Genomic DNA, 16,975 nt, shown 5'->3' on the forward strand with positions numbered 1-16,975 from the left:
ATCATTATTACTAACAGAATTTTGAACTAAAATTGTCCGTTTACTTTTCTTTCCTCTCCTAGACTTTGAAAATACAGACTGTGCACAAGTGTTAGACAAATATCTGTCAAATGAACAACTTCCTAAACAATCTGTACAACTAAGCAAATTCTGATCAGTAAAGGAGAATAAAAAGGCCTCAAAGACTAACCATGAAGCTGCAGTATTTCATGCTGTTCTTATTCTACCAATTTTGCTATTACAGGACAGCTGTAGGATGCTATCGAAGCTCAAATGCAACACATAAAATAGCATATATTCTCTTCTCTGAAGATTTCCCATTAAGACAAAAAAAATGGTGCCTGACAAAAGAAAAAGGCCTGACACCAGTGAGCAGATGTGTTAGCATTACCGTGTGCAAGCCGCTGGCTCTGCACGGCCTCAGGACCAAGTTCCTGTTCCGGGGGTACAGGCAGCCCAACAACGAGATCAAGGTCATCCAGCAAAACGACAGAAGGCTGTCTCCATACTGCCTCTGAGAAAGCTGCCTCTAGGGTTTTTTGTATGTTTTCAAGCCTTTTCCCTTAAAACAGAAGATATCAAATGGTTTAATGTTATTTCAAGGCTAGGAAAGTTCAGGCTGCCCTTTTGAAAGCATCAGAAAAGCTCAACATTGATTTAACTATGAAAATTCAATCCATGTTTTGTTAATATACCAATCACTAAAATTTGTTAATCATTAACATGGTTTAATTAATACAGCATCAAAAAACTAGGAAAGTACTGAATTTTATAAAACTGAAAAAAAGGAATATGCTACTATAATTTCTGTATATATGTATTTATTTATACCTAATCTTATTCCACAGAAAACATTGGATGGCTTACAACAAAACAGTAAAGTAAAAGCAGGAAAATATAAATGAGAATAGGGGATCAAGATTCAGGTAAAATCTAACACAAATGTTAACTGCCTAGAGATCCTAGAGTAGCTATATTTGAATCATAAATTTGGCCTCAAACTTCCTGGCGAATTACAGTTTTAATTTTTAAACAGTAGAAAACACATCAATTCATAAGCTAATGTAAAGAGTTCCTGTCGCTTAGTTCTAAAACCAAATTTTCACATGAGGCTTCAAGCAGGACTCAGAGATGAGCATATGAAGTAATGAGTTTTCGAAGGCTATTTCTTAGCTTATCATATACCAGATTAAAAATACTGAGAATATAATGACTAACTGGGTCTATATGATAGTGGTAGTGGTAGCCAAGGGAAAAAACATTAACTACCTGAAGTAAAATCTTTCCGATCTTTCAATTGAATAGATAATGTAAACGTTACAGACTTTAAAAGTATAAAAGTGTATATGGTAACTTGTAATTCTGTTTGCTGTCTGCAGCCATCTACTCTCCCTTCCTTGAGATAACCTCTCTACCAGTTTCCCATAGCAAATCAAAGATAATTTATACCCATTGGGATATATTCTAAATATTAACTTTCTCAGACTGGCATTTCCAGGAATACAGTCTACAAAGAGTTTTGGTAGGGAAAAAGGCCTCAATTAAATATGGAGAGTTTTAAAAATTTTATTTAAAACATTAGAAAGCCAATTCTAAGAAATTTCAATTTCTAAGGAATTTCAAATTAGATATTTGTATGTATTACAACAACAGCATTAAATAATAACATCTGTCTACCAAAAATGAAATTTATTTAGAGTGTTATCATATCCATACCTCGTAAAGCTTTACAGTCAACAATCTCCACATAGGCATCCAATATGTCAAATGCTTCTTTACAGATTGCCTTGGCTAAAGTTGATTTTCCACTCCCCTAGAAAATAATTAATTCATAATAACTCTCAGTATAGTAAATCACAGAAACAGCTTTCTGTCACTGTGTCAATGTCAAGGATTCAGCTTCAAGTATACATTACATAATGTTATATGTCAATTATAGCTCAATAAAATTGGGAGGGAAGCCTGGAACTCTAGGATCACCTTATGGTGAATGGCATTTAACATAAAGTAAACTGACAGGAAAGAATAAAAATCTGGATTCAGGTAATTGTAAGAGAGCACTGCAGGATAAGTGGGAAAGAATTATTTCCTAAGTACTCAAGTCTAGGTTTATTCTATGAAGAACCAGAAGATTCCAGTTTCCTAATCTTAATAGCAGGATTCAAGTATTATGTAACCACAGAAAAGGTGTACAGATGACAACATAATATCAGGGCTATAAACACCATTAAAAGGGGCATTTCCCCACCCCAACTCCAAACTTGATTTACGCTAAATTCAAAAATAATAAACTGATTTGAGAAAGTTAAAAAAAGAGAGATAAGTATCCACTAGTCTAGCTGATGTGTGAGATATGCAGGGGTTACTAAAATAGGGCTTTTCTTTTAAGCTGCTAGGAGCTGAGTGTATCCTATATTATTAGTGCCTATATAAACATCTAATTTGTTAGTTAAAACAATCAATGATACTTAAATCTTTTACCTTTAAAAACAGGTAAAGCTTCATTATTTGTTACTAGAAGGGAATAATATAAACTATAAATAATTATTCTAGATAAATAAAACTTATTCCTATTTAATTTCAATTATTTTTAATAGAAAAAATATTACCCGCTTCCCTATTATCTTTAACTGTAATTTTAATTCAGTTTCTTGGTGATTTACAATATAAGTGTGACCATCAATTAGTGTACAGTGTAGCCCTCAGAGACTATCAAGGTGGGTACGACTGTGTACTTTTCTATTAAATGACTCCAGACTATATAGGGTTTTGATCCAATGTGCATTTCATTTTTTTAAAAGCTTAATTTTTTTCCTGATTATAAACTAATATGTAAAAACCACAAAATAACTGTAAATACATAAGAGCATAAAAAGGTAAAAGTCTTCTGTAATCATCTCACTGCACAGAACGCTGTCAATTGTTTTGATGTGTTATCCTTCCAGGTATTCCACACACATTGTATGTAAATTTATAAAGATGGAATTAAGTATTCACGCAAGTTTACAATAAATCATTGTCCTTTTTATCAACAAATATAGAGCTGCATCTGCTCCCTAGTTCAACGCCACTGTGGGGACGTATTGGGCTCTAATGTTTGAGTCCCTTCCAAAGTGTATATTTAGGCTGCTTCCAATTTTTATTTAAGTATAGCTAAAATAAACATCCATATACATATAAGTTTATTTGTCAGGTTATACCTTTAGAGTAAATTTGTAGAAGTGGAACTACTATATCCAAAACCTTTTTTTTTATTTTGCTAAACATTGCTATAGTACCCTCTAGAAAGGCTGAAATTGGTAGGTTTTTATAGTTCTTTCAATACAGGTTTCCTCCCTCAATCTACTATTATTTCTTACCATTGTTGCTTTGTCTAGCTTTAACAGCTCTGAATCACTTCTAATCTTGTTTTTCATTACTGTGGACTGAAGAAATAGCCAAGCTTGTTGTACAAAGTCTGAAATTTAGCAGGCATTCAACAAACACTACCATCCTTAAGTTTACAGAATTGTATTTATATTCAAAGTCAATGGGCTCCAGAAAACAAAGAAATTAGGGGTGTTGGGGTATAGGCCTCACCTGTCATAATCATTTTGCCTAGTCAAAGGGCCTTTTCTTCTCCTTCCTCAAAGTAATTCCCATTTGCATAGCACTTTTCAGTTTAGACTCCTTTCATGTATATTATTTCCCTTAAGTGAGGTAATCCTAAGGAGGCAGATAAGAAACTAAAAAACTGCGTGAGGTCACAGCCAGTATGTACATGACAGAAATGGGACTCAAATCCAGGTCTTCTGCTAGTTCTTCCTATTAACCATGCTACCTTTAGGTGATGCTGTAGAAGTCTGGTTTCTGAGTCAGGAAGATATTCATTTTTCAAAATAAATATTCTACCATGATGATGCATTTTGAAATTTGACATAGGTAATCTAGAAACCACATAGAGCAGTTGCTATATTTTACCAGCCTTGCATACTTGGTTAAACCCCATTTGAATGTGATGTATAATTCTTTACATACATTGGTTTATTTGATTTGCTAATATTTTGTAGAGAATTTTTGCATCTATGTTCATGAGAGATATTGGTCTGTAGTTTTCTTTTCCTGTAATGTCTTTGTCTGGTTTTAGAATTTGGGTAACGCTGGCCTCAGAATAAATTAGGAAGTATTATCTCTGCTTCTATCATCTGAAAGAGATTGTAGAGAATTGGTATAATTTCTTAAGTGTTTGGTAGAATTAAAGAATAATTTCTTTAAATGTTTGGTAAAAACTCCAGTGAAACCATGTGAGCCTCGTGCTTTCTGTTTTGGAAGATTATTAATTATTGACTAAATTTATTTAGATGTAATCCTTTTTATAGTGTCTGTTTCTTCTTGTGTGAATTTTGGCAGCTTGTGTCTTTCAAGGGATTGGTCTATTCATCTATGTTATCAAATTTCCAAGCACAGAGTTGTTTGTTACTATTACTATTTTATTATCCTTTTAATGTCCATGAGATCTGTAGTGATGTTTTCTCTTTAATTTCGATACTAGCAATCTGTTTAATCTTTCTTTTTTTTTAGTAGTGGGGGGAGGTTTGTTCCAATTTTTTATTAGGCTATTAAACAGAGGGTTTACTTTGTGATAATCCATTGGGTTTACAGTTTGTGCATTTTGTTATTTGTGCTTCAACTTAAAAATTAAAAATATGTAAAAATAAAATAAAGCAAATTCTATCATGGGTTTTCCTTGTTCTTATGATAAATTCTAAATTCTTTTTTTTTTTCTCTTCTTTTCCTAGCTTTATTGAGAGATAGTTGTCATATAACTATGGGTAAGTTTAAGGCATACAAGATGATTTGATACTTATATATTGCAAAATGATTACCACAACAAGATTAATTAATGCCTTTACCACCTCACATAATTACCATTTCTTTTTTTGTGGTGATAACATTTATGATCTACTCCCTTAGCAACTTTCAGGCATATAATACAGTATTATTAACTATATAATCACCATGCTGTACATCACTTTTTTTTTTTCTTACCTAGGCTAGAGGATTATCAACTTTATTAACCTTTTGAGTTTGGTTTCATTTAATTTCTCTATTGATTTCTTGTTTTCAATTCATTGATTTCTGCTCTAATTCTTATTTCTTTTCTTCTGCTTACACTAGATTCAATGTGTTCTACCTTTTCTAGTTTCCTGAGGTGGAAACACATTGCGGTAATTGCTATATTTTAAATAAGAACCAGAAGAAAGCAACTAGGCTAGTAACAGGAAGAAAAAAGTTATTATATTGGAGTTAACAATGAACAGAAACAAAAAAGCCTTAAAATGTTGAAATGGAAAAAAGCACAAAGAATCACAAAGACCACACTGGATCCCTGGCAATAATATGCTGGTAGAGGATAAAACTGTATGCCCTTTAAAAAAAGCAGGGACTCTCTAGTAAGACTGACAAAGTTTAAAGAGAAAGAAGACACAAATCACCAATATCAGGAAACAGGACATCACAAGAGATTCCGCAGCCATTAAAAGGTAATAAGGAAATACTGGAAACAATTTTATGCTCATAAATTTGACAACTTAGAAGAAATGGAAAGTTTCTCAAAAACTACAAACTACTAAATAAAATAGACAATTAAGAAAATTGAATTTATAATTAAAAAATTAACAATAAAGAAATTTCCAGGCCCAGATGGTTTCACTGGAGTTTTTACCAAACATTTAAAGAAGAATGAACACCATATACAATCTCTTCCATAAAACAGAACAGTAAGGAACACCTCTCAACTCTTTTATTACCCCGATAGTAAAACTGGAGAAAGACAGTACGAAAACAGAAAATTATAGACTAATTCTCTTATAAACTTAGTGCAAAAATCCTCAACAGAATATTAGCAAACAGAACTCGCAATGTATAAAAAGAATACTACATCATGACCAAGTAGGATTTATTACAGATATGCAAGGCTGGTTTGTTATTTGAAAATTAATCAAACCCATCAACGCCCTGAAAAAGAAAAATCATACAATCGTATCAGCTGATACAGAAAAATGGTAGGGGGAGCATCGCCTTATTTACCACCTCTTTCCCAATATCTAATAGCAGGCACTCAAAAATAATATTATTGAATGAATGCTTTAAATATCTTGTGTTAATAACCCTATATAACAGATTATCAAAACCCAAAGAGAGAAATTAAAAGCTATTAGTGAAAACAAGCACATTTTAATCACATACCTTTTCTCCTGTGAGTAGAAGGGCTCCATTCCTAAGTCCTGCCACAAGGGACATCAGCTGCCGAGACAAAGGGCGTCCCAGGAGGCTATGAGTGATGTGCTCCATGGAGGATACGGCCAATGAATTCACTCCTCTGCAAAATATATAAATTTTTGCATGATAAAAAAAACTAAAGCAGAATACAACCTAGCCATAAATAATTATGAAACTTTCCTTCCCAGGCTACTTAATCATCTTTAAAAGAGTAAAATCTTAGAAATTCTCCCTTACTTGCAAGTATATTGAACTAATGCCAAATTTGAGTCAAAGCTTTTAAAACTAGTTTTTTTTTTACTTTCAAACATGTGCGACAACTAAAAGTTTTGTCCTAATAAAATTCTTTAAGAAATCTTCTTAACATACACAAACATCCCCTTCAAAATGATTTTGGTTTGGTAATCGACATAATCATAAATGCGTGCTTTTGAAGTGTTAGGATAATTGAAGACATTTGTTATTATACACCGCCTTTGAAATCCAGTTTCGATCTGTAGATTATACAAAAATAAACTTCATCCTACTTCCTGACTCTGATTGCTATTTTATTTCTGATAATAAATATCATAAATTTCTAAAATAGGAGTCTGAATTGAAGAGATTTTATAGTATATAAATATAGTATGCTATATTTAAATATTGTTACTTTATGGCTTAAACCTTTTACTAAAACACATATAGACTATACTATTACAGGAAATCAAATCACTACTATTACACCGACTAAAAGCCTCTGTGAAGAATTCTAAGAGGTAATGTTTATATTAGATTTCGTGTCGTACAAGAGATAAAGAAATTAAGAGGTTCTTTTCAGATTTGTCTAAAAAGTTGAGGAAAACACAAATAATCCTAATTAATAAGAATTGAAGGAATAACTTAATTTGAAATATTTTTAAACATTCAACTGTTTATAGATTTAACTTTTAAAACAAATTTATTATTTCTAAGAATTACTGTTTTATTCAAGCACATACAATCCAGGTCATATCTAGTTACATTCTTCTCACAAATCAAATCTCAAAGGAAACTTCTGGTCAAGATGGCGGAGTAGGTAAATACTGTGCTCACCTCTTCCTAAGACATCAAAATTATAACTAAATTATAGAACCACCACCCTTGAGAATCACCTGAAGACTAGCTGACCAAAACTCCTATAACTAAGGCTATAAGGCTATAAAAAAGAAGTCACATCAAGACTGGTAGGAGGGGCAGAGATGCCAATCAGGGGTTGCTGATCCCACAACCATGTGTGGTGGTTAAGAATCCAGAGTCTCCTAAGACATCAAAATTATAACTAACTTATAGAACCATCACCCTGGAGAATCACCTGAAGACTAGCTGACCAAAACTCCTATAACTAAGGCTATAAGGCTATAAAAAAGAAGTCACATCAAGACTGGTAGGAGGGGCAGAGATGCCAATCAGGGGTTGCTGATCCCACAACCATGTGTGGTGGTTAAGAATCCAGAGTGATATCTCAGGTACCCCCTGAGGAGAGAAGGCTCTCAGTCCCACACTGAGCTCCCCATCCTAGGGTTCTAGTGCTTGGAGATAGGAATCTCTACAACAGCTGACTGGGAAAATTAGCGGGGATTCGTCTGGATGAGATAGAAGGCCGCTGTAGACCCAGACGTCCTCTTAAAGGGCCTAAGCAGATACTCAATCACTCACAAACACTTGCCCTAAGCTCAAACAAAGGGACAGCAGCTCACAAAGTGCCAGGAACATACAGGAAAGAAATGAATTGTCTGGCTTTTGAGCAAGGACTTAAGTGCTGGCAGGCACCATTGTTCTTTTGTCAAGCTCTCCTCCCCAGAGTCTACAGGTGCAGGTGGGTACCAAATCTAAGTCACCATTAACCTGGCTAATACTGCTCTCACCCCACCCTGATGATTTTCTGAAACCACTTCCCACCCAATTCACACACTCCTGCCCGAACCGCTTTCAGAAGCTAAGCCACATAAGCAGAGCCCTTGGCCCGTGTACAGACTTTCCGAAAATCTCTCATGGGTCCACAAACCCCAAACAAGCAGCAGCTGGCCTCGACATGCCCCGTACCTCTTGCTAAGCAGCTCCAAGCTTGGCATTAGTGGCATCCAACCTCGTTTCACAGCTTAACCAGTCCCAGGCACCTTCAAACCCGACACAGGCAGCAACCAACCACAGATCACTTTGTTAACTCCTACCAGGTAGCCCCAGGCTGGACACAGGCAGCGTCTGACCTTGGTCTGCACAGGATCCCCTCCCAAGAGGTCCCAGAACCAATACAGCTGGTGGTTGGCTTCAGACCACACCAGAGCACAACCCAATTGGTACCACAAATGACACACCAAAGGGAGAATGCTATAGGCACCAGAGTTCTGCTAATGCAAATCCCACTCTCTGGGGCTGACCTCCACACAATAGTTTGTCTGCTGTAGTCATGGCCAGTCCTTACAGGCAGTTAGCCTGAGGGTAAATCCAACACACTGACATGGCAAAAGCAATCAAGAATCGACTATAACAGGAGATCACATACAACCCACACAAAATACACCCCTGGAACACACAGATCAGGTGAACAGGGAGACTGAGCCACCAGGCCCCACAGGACACCTACTACATAAGGCCACTCTGCCAAGAATGGAAGATGTAGCATATCTAACTAACACATAGAAACAAACATAGGGAGTCAGCCAAAATGAGGAAACAAAGAAACATGTCTCAAATGAAAGATCAGGACAAAACTCCAGAAAAAGAACTAAACAAGCAATTTACCAGATGCAGAGTTCAAAACACTGGTTAGAAGGATGCTAAATCAACTTAGGGGAAAAATAGATGGTCTCAGTGAGAACGTCAACAAAGAGATAGGAAAAATAAAAAGGAACCAGTAAGAAATAAACAATATAATTGAAATGAAGAATACATTAGAGGGAATCAATCATCTAATCAGCAGATTAGATGAAGTGGAGGATCGGATCAGCAATATGGAAGGTAAGGTAGTGGAAAACATCCTATTAGAACTGCAAAAAGAAAAAAGAAACAAAAATATGAGGATAATTTAAGGGACCTCTAGGACAACATCAAACATAACAATATTCGCATCACATGGGGTACCAGAAGTAGAAGAAAGAGAGCTGAAGATGGAAAACCTATTGGAAGAAATGATGACTAAAAACTTCTCTTACCAGCAAAGGAAATAGACATACAAGTCCAAAGAGGCCTACACCAAGACACATTATAATAAAAAGGCCAAAGGTTAAAGACAAGGAGAGTCTTAAAAGCAGCAAGAGAAAAGTAGTTATCTACAAAGGAGCTTCCATAAGACAGCTGATTTCCCAACAGAAACTTTACAGGCCAGAAGGGATTGGCAGGAAATATTCAAAGTGATAAAAAGTACGGACTTACAACCAAGATTATTCTACCCAGCAAAGTTATAATTTAGAACGGAAGGAGAGATAAACAGCTTCCCAGACAAGAAAAAAACTGAAGGAGTTCATCACCACCGAACCAAAATTACAAGAAATGTTCAAGGGACTTCTTTATGAAGAAGAAGAAAAAAATATAAATAAGAAAAGATTGCAAAAAAAAATTCTCACTGACAAAGGCAAACACATAATAAAAGCAGAGGATCTACTATTTTAAGTAACATCAACTATCTGAAAATATCTTGAAAATCAGTTTTGATTGATTGTGGATGTTTTTCTTCCATTGTAGACACAAAGCTCTTGGTTAATAAACAAATCAGTCATAAGGCAAAAAAAAAAGTAGAGAATCAACTAACACCAAAGTTGATACAAAAGTTAACAGGCAGAAGTAGGAAGATCATGTGTAATTAAACAGTTAATTACAGGATACACACAAACACACACAAAAACAGTAAAAAGATAGTGACAAAAATATAAACATGGAGGGGGTGAGTAAAAATGACAGTGTTTGACTTAAGTGACCATCAATTTAAAACAGAGTGTTATAAACATAGCTTGGTATATATGAAGCATATAGCAGCCACAAATCAAAAATCTACAAGAGAGTCTACGGCCATGCCACCCTAAACACGCCCAATCCCGTCTGATCTTGGAAGCTAAGCAGGGTCAGGCCTGGTTAGTACTTGGATGGGAAGACCACTTGGAAAGACCAGGTGCTGTAGGCATTAAAAAAAAAGAAAAAAAATCTACAAGAGATATCCAAGAAATAAAGGAATCCAAACACAGCACTATAGAAAGACATCAACATATGAAAGAAAGAGAATAAGGAACAGAGAAAAATTACAAAAACAACCAGAAAACAATAAAATGGCAATAATTACATACCTATCAATAATTACTTTAAATGTAAACGGATTAAATGCTCCAATCAAAAGACAAATGTTTAAAGAAGATGTGGTACATATATGCAATGAAATATTACTTGGCAATAAAAAACAATGAAATCTTATATTTACAACAACTTCGGTGAACCTAGAGGGTATTAAGCTAAGTGAAATAAAACAGAAAAAGACAAATACCATATGATTTTACTTATAGACTCTGAAAAACAAAATAAATGAACAAACAAAACAGAAATAGACTCACAGATACAGAGAACAAACTGATGGCTGCCAGATGGGAGAGGGGTTGGGAAGCAGGGTGAAAAAATTAAAGGCGTTAAGAAGTACAAATTGGCAGTTACGAAATAGTCATAGAGATGTAAAGAACAGCATAGGGAATATAGTCAATAATCTTGCAATAACAACAGACTTACAAATATAGAAGACACTCTGGTGACGGCAAGAGGGGAGGGAGGTGGGGGGCTGGGAGAAAGCAGTGAAGGGTTAAAGAAGTACAAATTAGTAGTTGATAGAGGGGCACAGGGATAATCAAATCTCAAAGTAAAATTTCTAATGAGCTTCAGACTTTTAGTTATCTAAGACAAGGCATATTATTAAGCTAGGTGTGAAAACAGCAACAATCCTTGAAAAAATATCTACTAATGCATTTAGGAAGATTATTCAATGACATTAACATCTACTTGAATATTTACACATAAAAACCCTGCCAGACATAATAACGAATATGTCTCTAAACATGGTAGTTTGGCCATAACTTCTTACCCCAAGCAGTTCAGCTTTAAAAAAGGAAGAATAAAGTCAATTTCCTCACTGTTTTCTTCTTTTACCATAGGATCCAGAAGGACCTATAGTAGCAAGGAAAAATCAGTTTTACATTTCAAAGTTATATCTTTTGACTCATTTTCTTGGGTCCCAGGAAACTGGATCATTGATTCCATTACACCAGAGAGAAAAGATATACTGTGCATGTAAGATCATTACTTAAAACAGCCCTGACAATAATTTACTCATCCAAAGAACACAAATATTTATGGTCAATAAACAGTAAAGAATGTCATCTCCTTAACATGTTTTCAGGCCTATCCTTATTTGCAATTTTTATTTGCGTCACATTTATTCTTTTCACAATTCTTACATTTGTATCTTTTCTGAATGGCATTCCTTCAATTATATTTCAAAAGCAGAGAACCAATGTCTAGTTCCAAACCACTGAAATTATAAATGACTAGAGCATCTTCAATTTTATAATGACAAGAATGAATATTCTAAAACATAATAATCTAAAAAGATGACTTTTAAAATACTTCTGGTAAAAAGTAATATAATATTTGCAAAGAGTTGAGAAGCTAAGAATTGCCAAAATAATGAGTTGTACAACAAAACTGCAAATAAAAATATGAATTTTAAAAATCACTAAAGCTAAGTTTTCCTTTGTTTCAATACAGGAAGAATTTTAAATCGTGATCCATTTGCCAGTTAACATGATCAATTCTATTTCTGAAACTTAATTGTGCTAAGGCATTGATTTTAAATTTAGGATAAATCAATAATTTATTTAGATAAGTTAAAGAGATTATAAAATAAAATATTTTAAATCAAGTTATTCCTTACGCTTATCATTTGAGTTTCTAATACACTTTAGAATGCAAGGTCTTACAGTTAAATTCATACTTTATTATCAATCACATGTAACAAATATTATTTCATTAAATATTCAATAGTATGTAATTACTTGTATTGTGATCTTCTGCAGCAGATTGGTACTCAACAGAAAAATATTTTTTTCTTTTTCTTTTTCCCAAGAATGAACTATATTCAGAGAAAACTCCTTCAACCCTATTGAAAAGAAAGTAATAAATGTACAGTTAGTACTGAAGCTGAAGTGAAATAATTTAAGATTTCAAGCATCAAATTTATTTAAATTTAAATAAAGGCATTCTTTGGTATGTAAAATGTTTACATATATATCCTGTTATCATGAAAAACAATGAAAAATTTTATGATTTCAGTAGGAAAAATATCAAAATAACAAATAGAATTTACCCACCATCTTTAATTCCCAGCTTAATATATTCTTCCTCTGATATTATCAAAGGAAGTGTGGTCATAGTAGACTGCTGCAGCCATGAATAGAACACAGTTTTTATCTCTTCTTCACTTATGTCTTTAGGCTGCCAGAGAAAATGAAAGAACAGTAATAAATCGCCCTCATACCTGACCTTAACCCTAACATCCTTATTTTAACACATTGTTAATAAAATGTAAACCTCACCAAACAAAACCAGGAATGATGATCACATTTTATAGTCATAGATTTAGATTTGACATTTGGTCAGTACAATGAGTACAGTGTAACCTGAAGAAATACTCACTCCAGTGGCAGCATTCTAAATGCTGTTCTTCACTATGCCCAGTGATGCACATGCTATGATTTGGCTCACTCGGTAACCATTTCAACACCATTCTCCTTTGCCTCCCTGTACTACATAGGTGGGAAAGCAAACTCCTAGTTTGGATTCCTTGTTTGGAGGTGTGCGTGTGGGTGTATGGAAGTGTGTATGTGTATTAAGTTTTTTAAACCTATTTGAAATTAAAAACAGGAAAAACAAAAACATATAGTTATCTCTCTTCATCTGGAGTCAAGCTTTTTATTTGCTAATTAAGCTCAGTTCAGAACTTGATCACTACCAAAAGCAGTCTAAACTAAGAAATTACTTTCCCATTCTTAAAGATCACAGAAATAGTTACTTTGATTTCACTTATATGCAGAATCTAAGGAACAAAAAGAACAAATTAATCGAAAACAGACTAACAGACTTGCAAATATAGAAGACACTCTGGTGACGGCAAGAGGGGAGGGAGGTGGGGGGCTGGGAGAAAGCAGTGAAGGGTTAAAGAAGTACAAATTAGTAGTTGATAGAGGGTCACAGGGATGGGGAGCATAGCATGGGGAAGGAAGTCAGCAGTAAAGTAATAGCTATGTGTAGAGCCAGAAGGGAAAATAATCAGGGGAATCGTCTAACCAATAAATGTCCAACCAATGTACTGTATACTTGAAACCAATAATAAAATGCTGAGAAAAAAAACTTAAAACACAGAATTACCATATGATCCAGCAATTCTACTCCTAGGTATATACTAAAAACACTGAAAGCAGGGACTCAAAAAGATACTTGTAAAACCAACATTCATAGCAGCATTATTCACAATAGCCAAAAGGTATAAACATCCTAAGTGTCCACCGACAGATGAATGGATAAAATGTGTTGCACACATAGAATGAAATGTTACTCAGCCATAAAAAGGGATGAAGTTCTGATACATACTACAACATGGATGAATCATGAAAACATGTTAAGTAAAATTATAAGCCAGGCAAAAAGGACAAATAATTTATGATTCCACTTATATGAATTATCTAGAATAAGCAAATTTAGAGAGACAGAACATAAATTAGAGGTTACTAGGAGCTGCAGAAGTGGGGGTGGGGAGTTACTGTTTAATGGGCAGAGTTTCTATAGAGGTGATGGAAAAGTTGGAAATAGTGGTGATGATTGCACAACATTATGAATATAATAATGCCACTGAATTGTACACCTAAAAATGGTTATAACATTTACCACAATAAAGCAAAAAGGAAAAAAAAAGACCTCCTTGCCCTTCTAGTAAAAAGAACTACAACATTCTTACTACTTAGTTAAAGCAACTAGAAATTTTATAACACATGTAAAACAACTGTGACATAATATAAATTTGAACTCACTAAGTTTTCTCTTGGTTGTAATTTTAGAGATCTTGGAATTATAGGGGTAATTTCCACTGGAGTTATTCTGACTACTGCATGCATTTCTATATTTAGTCTCTTCCTCAGGTCATCTGGGATCTGAAATTTAAAAATAAAAATATAAATATGTTCAAAGCTTGATTTGAAAATATTCCAGAGTATAGATATTCACATTAACGTCTATGCATTCAGGTGAAATTATAGAAGCTATCATAATTCATAGTATAAATAGGATATTCAGCTTTAGTTATATCACACATATTTCAATTTTCTCCCTACATTTCTTTAACATTCTCTTTAGAATGTGATCAATCAAGTCAAGCCTATTTGAGTACCTGATGGCAACTACCCCTACTCCTCCCTGGCCATGGCTCCCGACCTTTAGAGTGGAAAGTGCAGACTCCTCACTATATTTTTTTCTTTTTCTTTTTCCCAAGAATGAACTATATTCAGAGAAAACTCCTTCAACCCTATTGAAAAGAAAGTAATAAATGTGTACAGTTAACTGAAGCTGAAGTGAAATAATTTAAGATTTCAAGCATCAAATTTATTTAAATTTAAATAAAGGCATTCTTTGGTATGTAAAATGTTTACATATATATCCTGTTATCATGAAAAACAATGAAAAATTTTATGATTTCAGTAGGAAAAATATCAAAATAACAAATAGAATTTACCCACCATCTTTAATTCCCAGCTTAATATATTCTTCCTCTGATATTATCAAAGGAAGTGTGGTCATAGTAGACTGCTGCAGCCATGAATAGAACACAGTTTTTATCTCTTCTTCACTTATGTCTTTAGGCTGCCAGAGAAAATGAAAGAACAGTAATAAATCGCCCTCATACCTGACCTTAACCCTAACATCCTTATTTTAACACATTGTTAATAAAATGTAAACCTCACCAAACAAAACCAGGAATGATGATCACATTTTATAGTCATAGATTTAGATTTGACATTTGGTCAGTACAATGAGTACAGTGTAACCTGAAGAAATACTCACTCCAGTGGCAGCATTCTAAATGCTGTTCTTCACTATGCCCAGTGATGCACATGCTATGATTTGGCTCACTCGGTAACCATTTCAACACCATTCTCCTTTGCCTCCCTGTACTACATAGGTGGGAAAGCAAACTCCTAGTTTGGATTCCTTGTTTGGAGGTGTGCGTGTGGGTGTATGGAAGTGTGTATGTGTATTAAGTTTTTTAAACCTATTTGAAATTAAAAACAGGAAAAACAAAAACATATAGTTATCTCTCTTCATCTGGAGTCAAGCTTTTTATTTGCTAATTAAGCTCAGTTCAGAACTTGATCACTACCAAAAGCAGTCTAAACTAAGAAATTACTTTCCCATTCTTAAAGATCACAGAAATAGTTACTTCTTTGGATATTATTGTGCAATGGGATTAAAGACCTAAACAAAGTCATAAAATGAAAATGAGAACTATTTAAAATCAAGACTTTTAGAATCAGAAAGGAATTCACAGTTTCTCTAGAATCAAACATCTTCATGTCCCAAGTGATACAATCATAGCCCAGAGAGATGGGCCAAAGTCATAAAGCTTCCACTAAAATATGCAACGTAGGATAGGAAAGGAATTCTGTAGTAATATCCCATCACTGAGACAAAAAAAAAAATCTCATGATCAGTTGCTAATTGTTTTCATACATAAGAGACATAACTTTGGAAAAATACTTAGGTCAATAACCAAAAAGTTAAAACTACAACTCACTCTGTACTGTTCAGCCAATGTGTTAAATGCTCAGTTACATAATGTTATGGAAATGGCATTCTACGTGTTTTCCTCTTCTTCAGTCACATAATATAAACTATTTTATCTGGGGGTTTCATTAACTAGAAAGTTCTGTTAAATTGGTTCTTCCATGACATGACCATCATGATCCTGAGGATCCAAGGGCACTATCTGAATTATCAGAGAAGAAATTTTTAAAAATATAATATAATAATTTTCCTGCATTATCATCCTCCTTCTTCACTTATGTCTTTAGGCTGCCAGAGAAAATGAAAGAACAGTAATAAATTGCCCTTATACCTGACCTTAACCCTAACGTCCTAAAGAATTAACAGAACAGAAAAGTAAAAAAGTACTCTTTCATGCTGCAAAATTAATGTGGGAAAAAAATCTTTAATTACACAGATGTAGAAAAAATATCAATCTTTTAAAAGCCAAAATTAACCATATTTGTATAGGCACATAGTATATGTATTGCTCATTAAAGTCTTCGTTCCTCAAGACTTCTTGGTTTCTCAAAAAGTTAAACACAGACATTTGCAACAACATAATAACCTAGAGGTTATTTTGCTGAGTGAAATAAGTCAGACAGAGAAAGATAAATACCATATGATTTCACTTATATGCAGAATCTAAGGAACAAAAAGAACAAATTAATCGAAAACAGACTAACAGACTTGCAAATATAGAAGACACTCTGGTGACGGCAAGAGGGGAGGGAGGTGGGGGGCTGGGAGAAAGCAGTGAAGGGTTAAAGAAGTACAAATTAGTAGTTGATAGATGGTCATGGGGATGGGGAGCACAGCAAAAGGAATGTAGTCAGTAGTAATGTAATACTAAAAAAAAAAAAAAAAAAAAATC

At 34.1% G+C, this 16,975-nt stretch overlaps 1 protein-coding gene and 1 pseudogene across 1 annotated transcript in view; one reads left to right on the forward strand and one right to left on the reverse strand.

Annotated features, from left to right (window-relative positions):
• The window catches only part of PEX1 (peroxisomal biogenesis factor 1), a 48,836-nt gene that overhangs the window by 22,745 nt on the left and 9,116 nt on the right, over positions 1 to 16,975 (reverse strand). Inside the window, exons 7-12 of the mRNA XM_006911893.3 lie at positions 15,039 to 15,162; positions 12,306 to 12,409; positions 11,336 to 11,418; positions 6,229 to 6,361; positions 1,717 to 1,813; positions 392 to 562 (exon numbers count right to left, since the gene is read on the reverse strand). Coding sequence (XP_006911955.1) covers positions 392 to 562; positions 1,717 to 1,813; positions 6,229 to 6,361; positions 11,336 to 11,418; positions 12,306 to 12,409; positions 15,039 to 15,162 — 712 coding nt within the window. The remainder of the gene's footprint in view (positions 1 to 391; positions 563 to 1,716; positions 1,814 to 6,228; positions 6,362 to 11,335; positions 11,419 to 12,305; positions 12,410 to 15,038; positions 15,163 to 16,975) is intronic.
• Positions 10,277 to 10,396, forward strand: LOC112479780 (annotated as a pseudogene).

Source organism: Pteropus alecto, unplaced genomic scaffold (assembly GCF_000325575.1).
Source record: "Pteropus alecto unplaced genomic scaffold, ASM32557v1 scaffold21, whole genome shotgun sequence".
NCBI classification, from domain to species: Eukaryota; Metazoa; Chordata; class Mammalia; order Chiroptera; family Pteropodidae; genus Pteropus; species Pteropus alecto.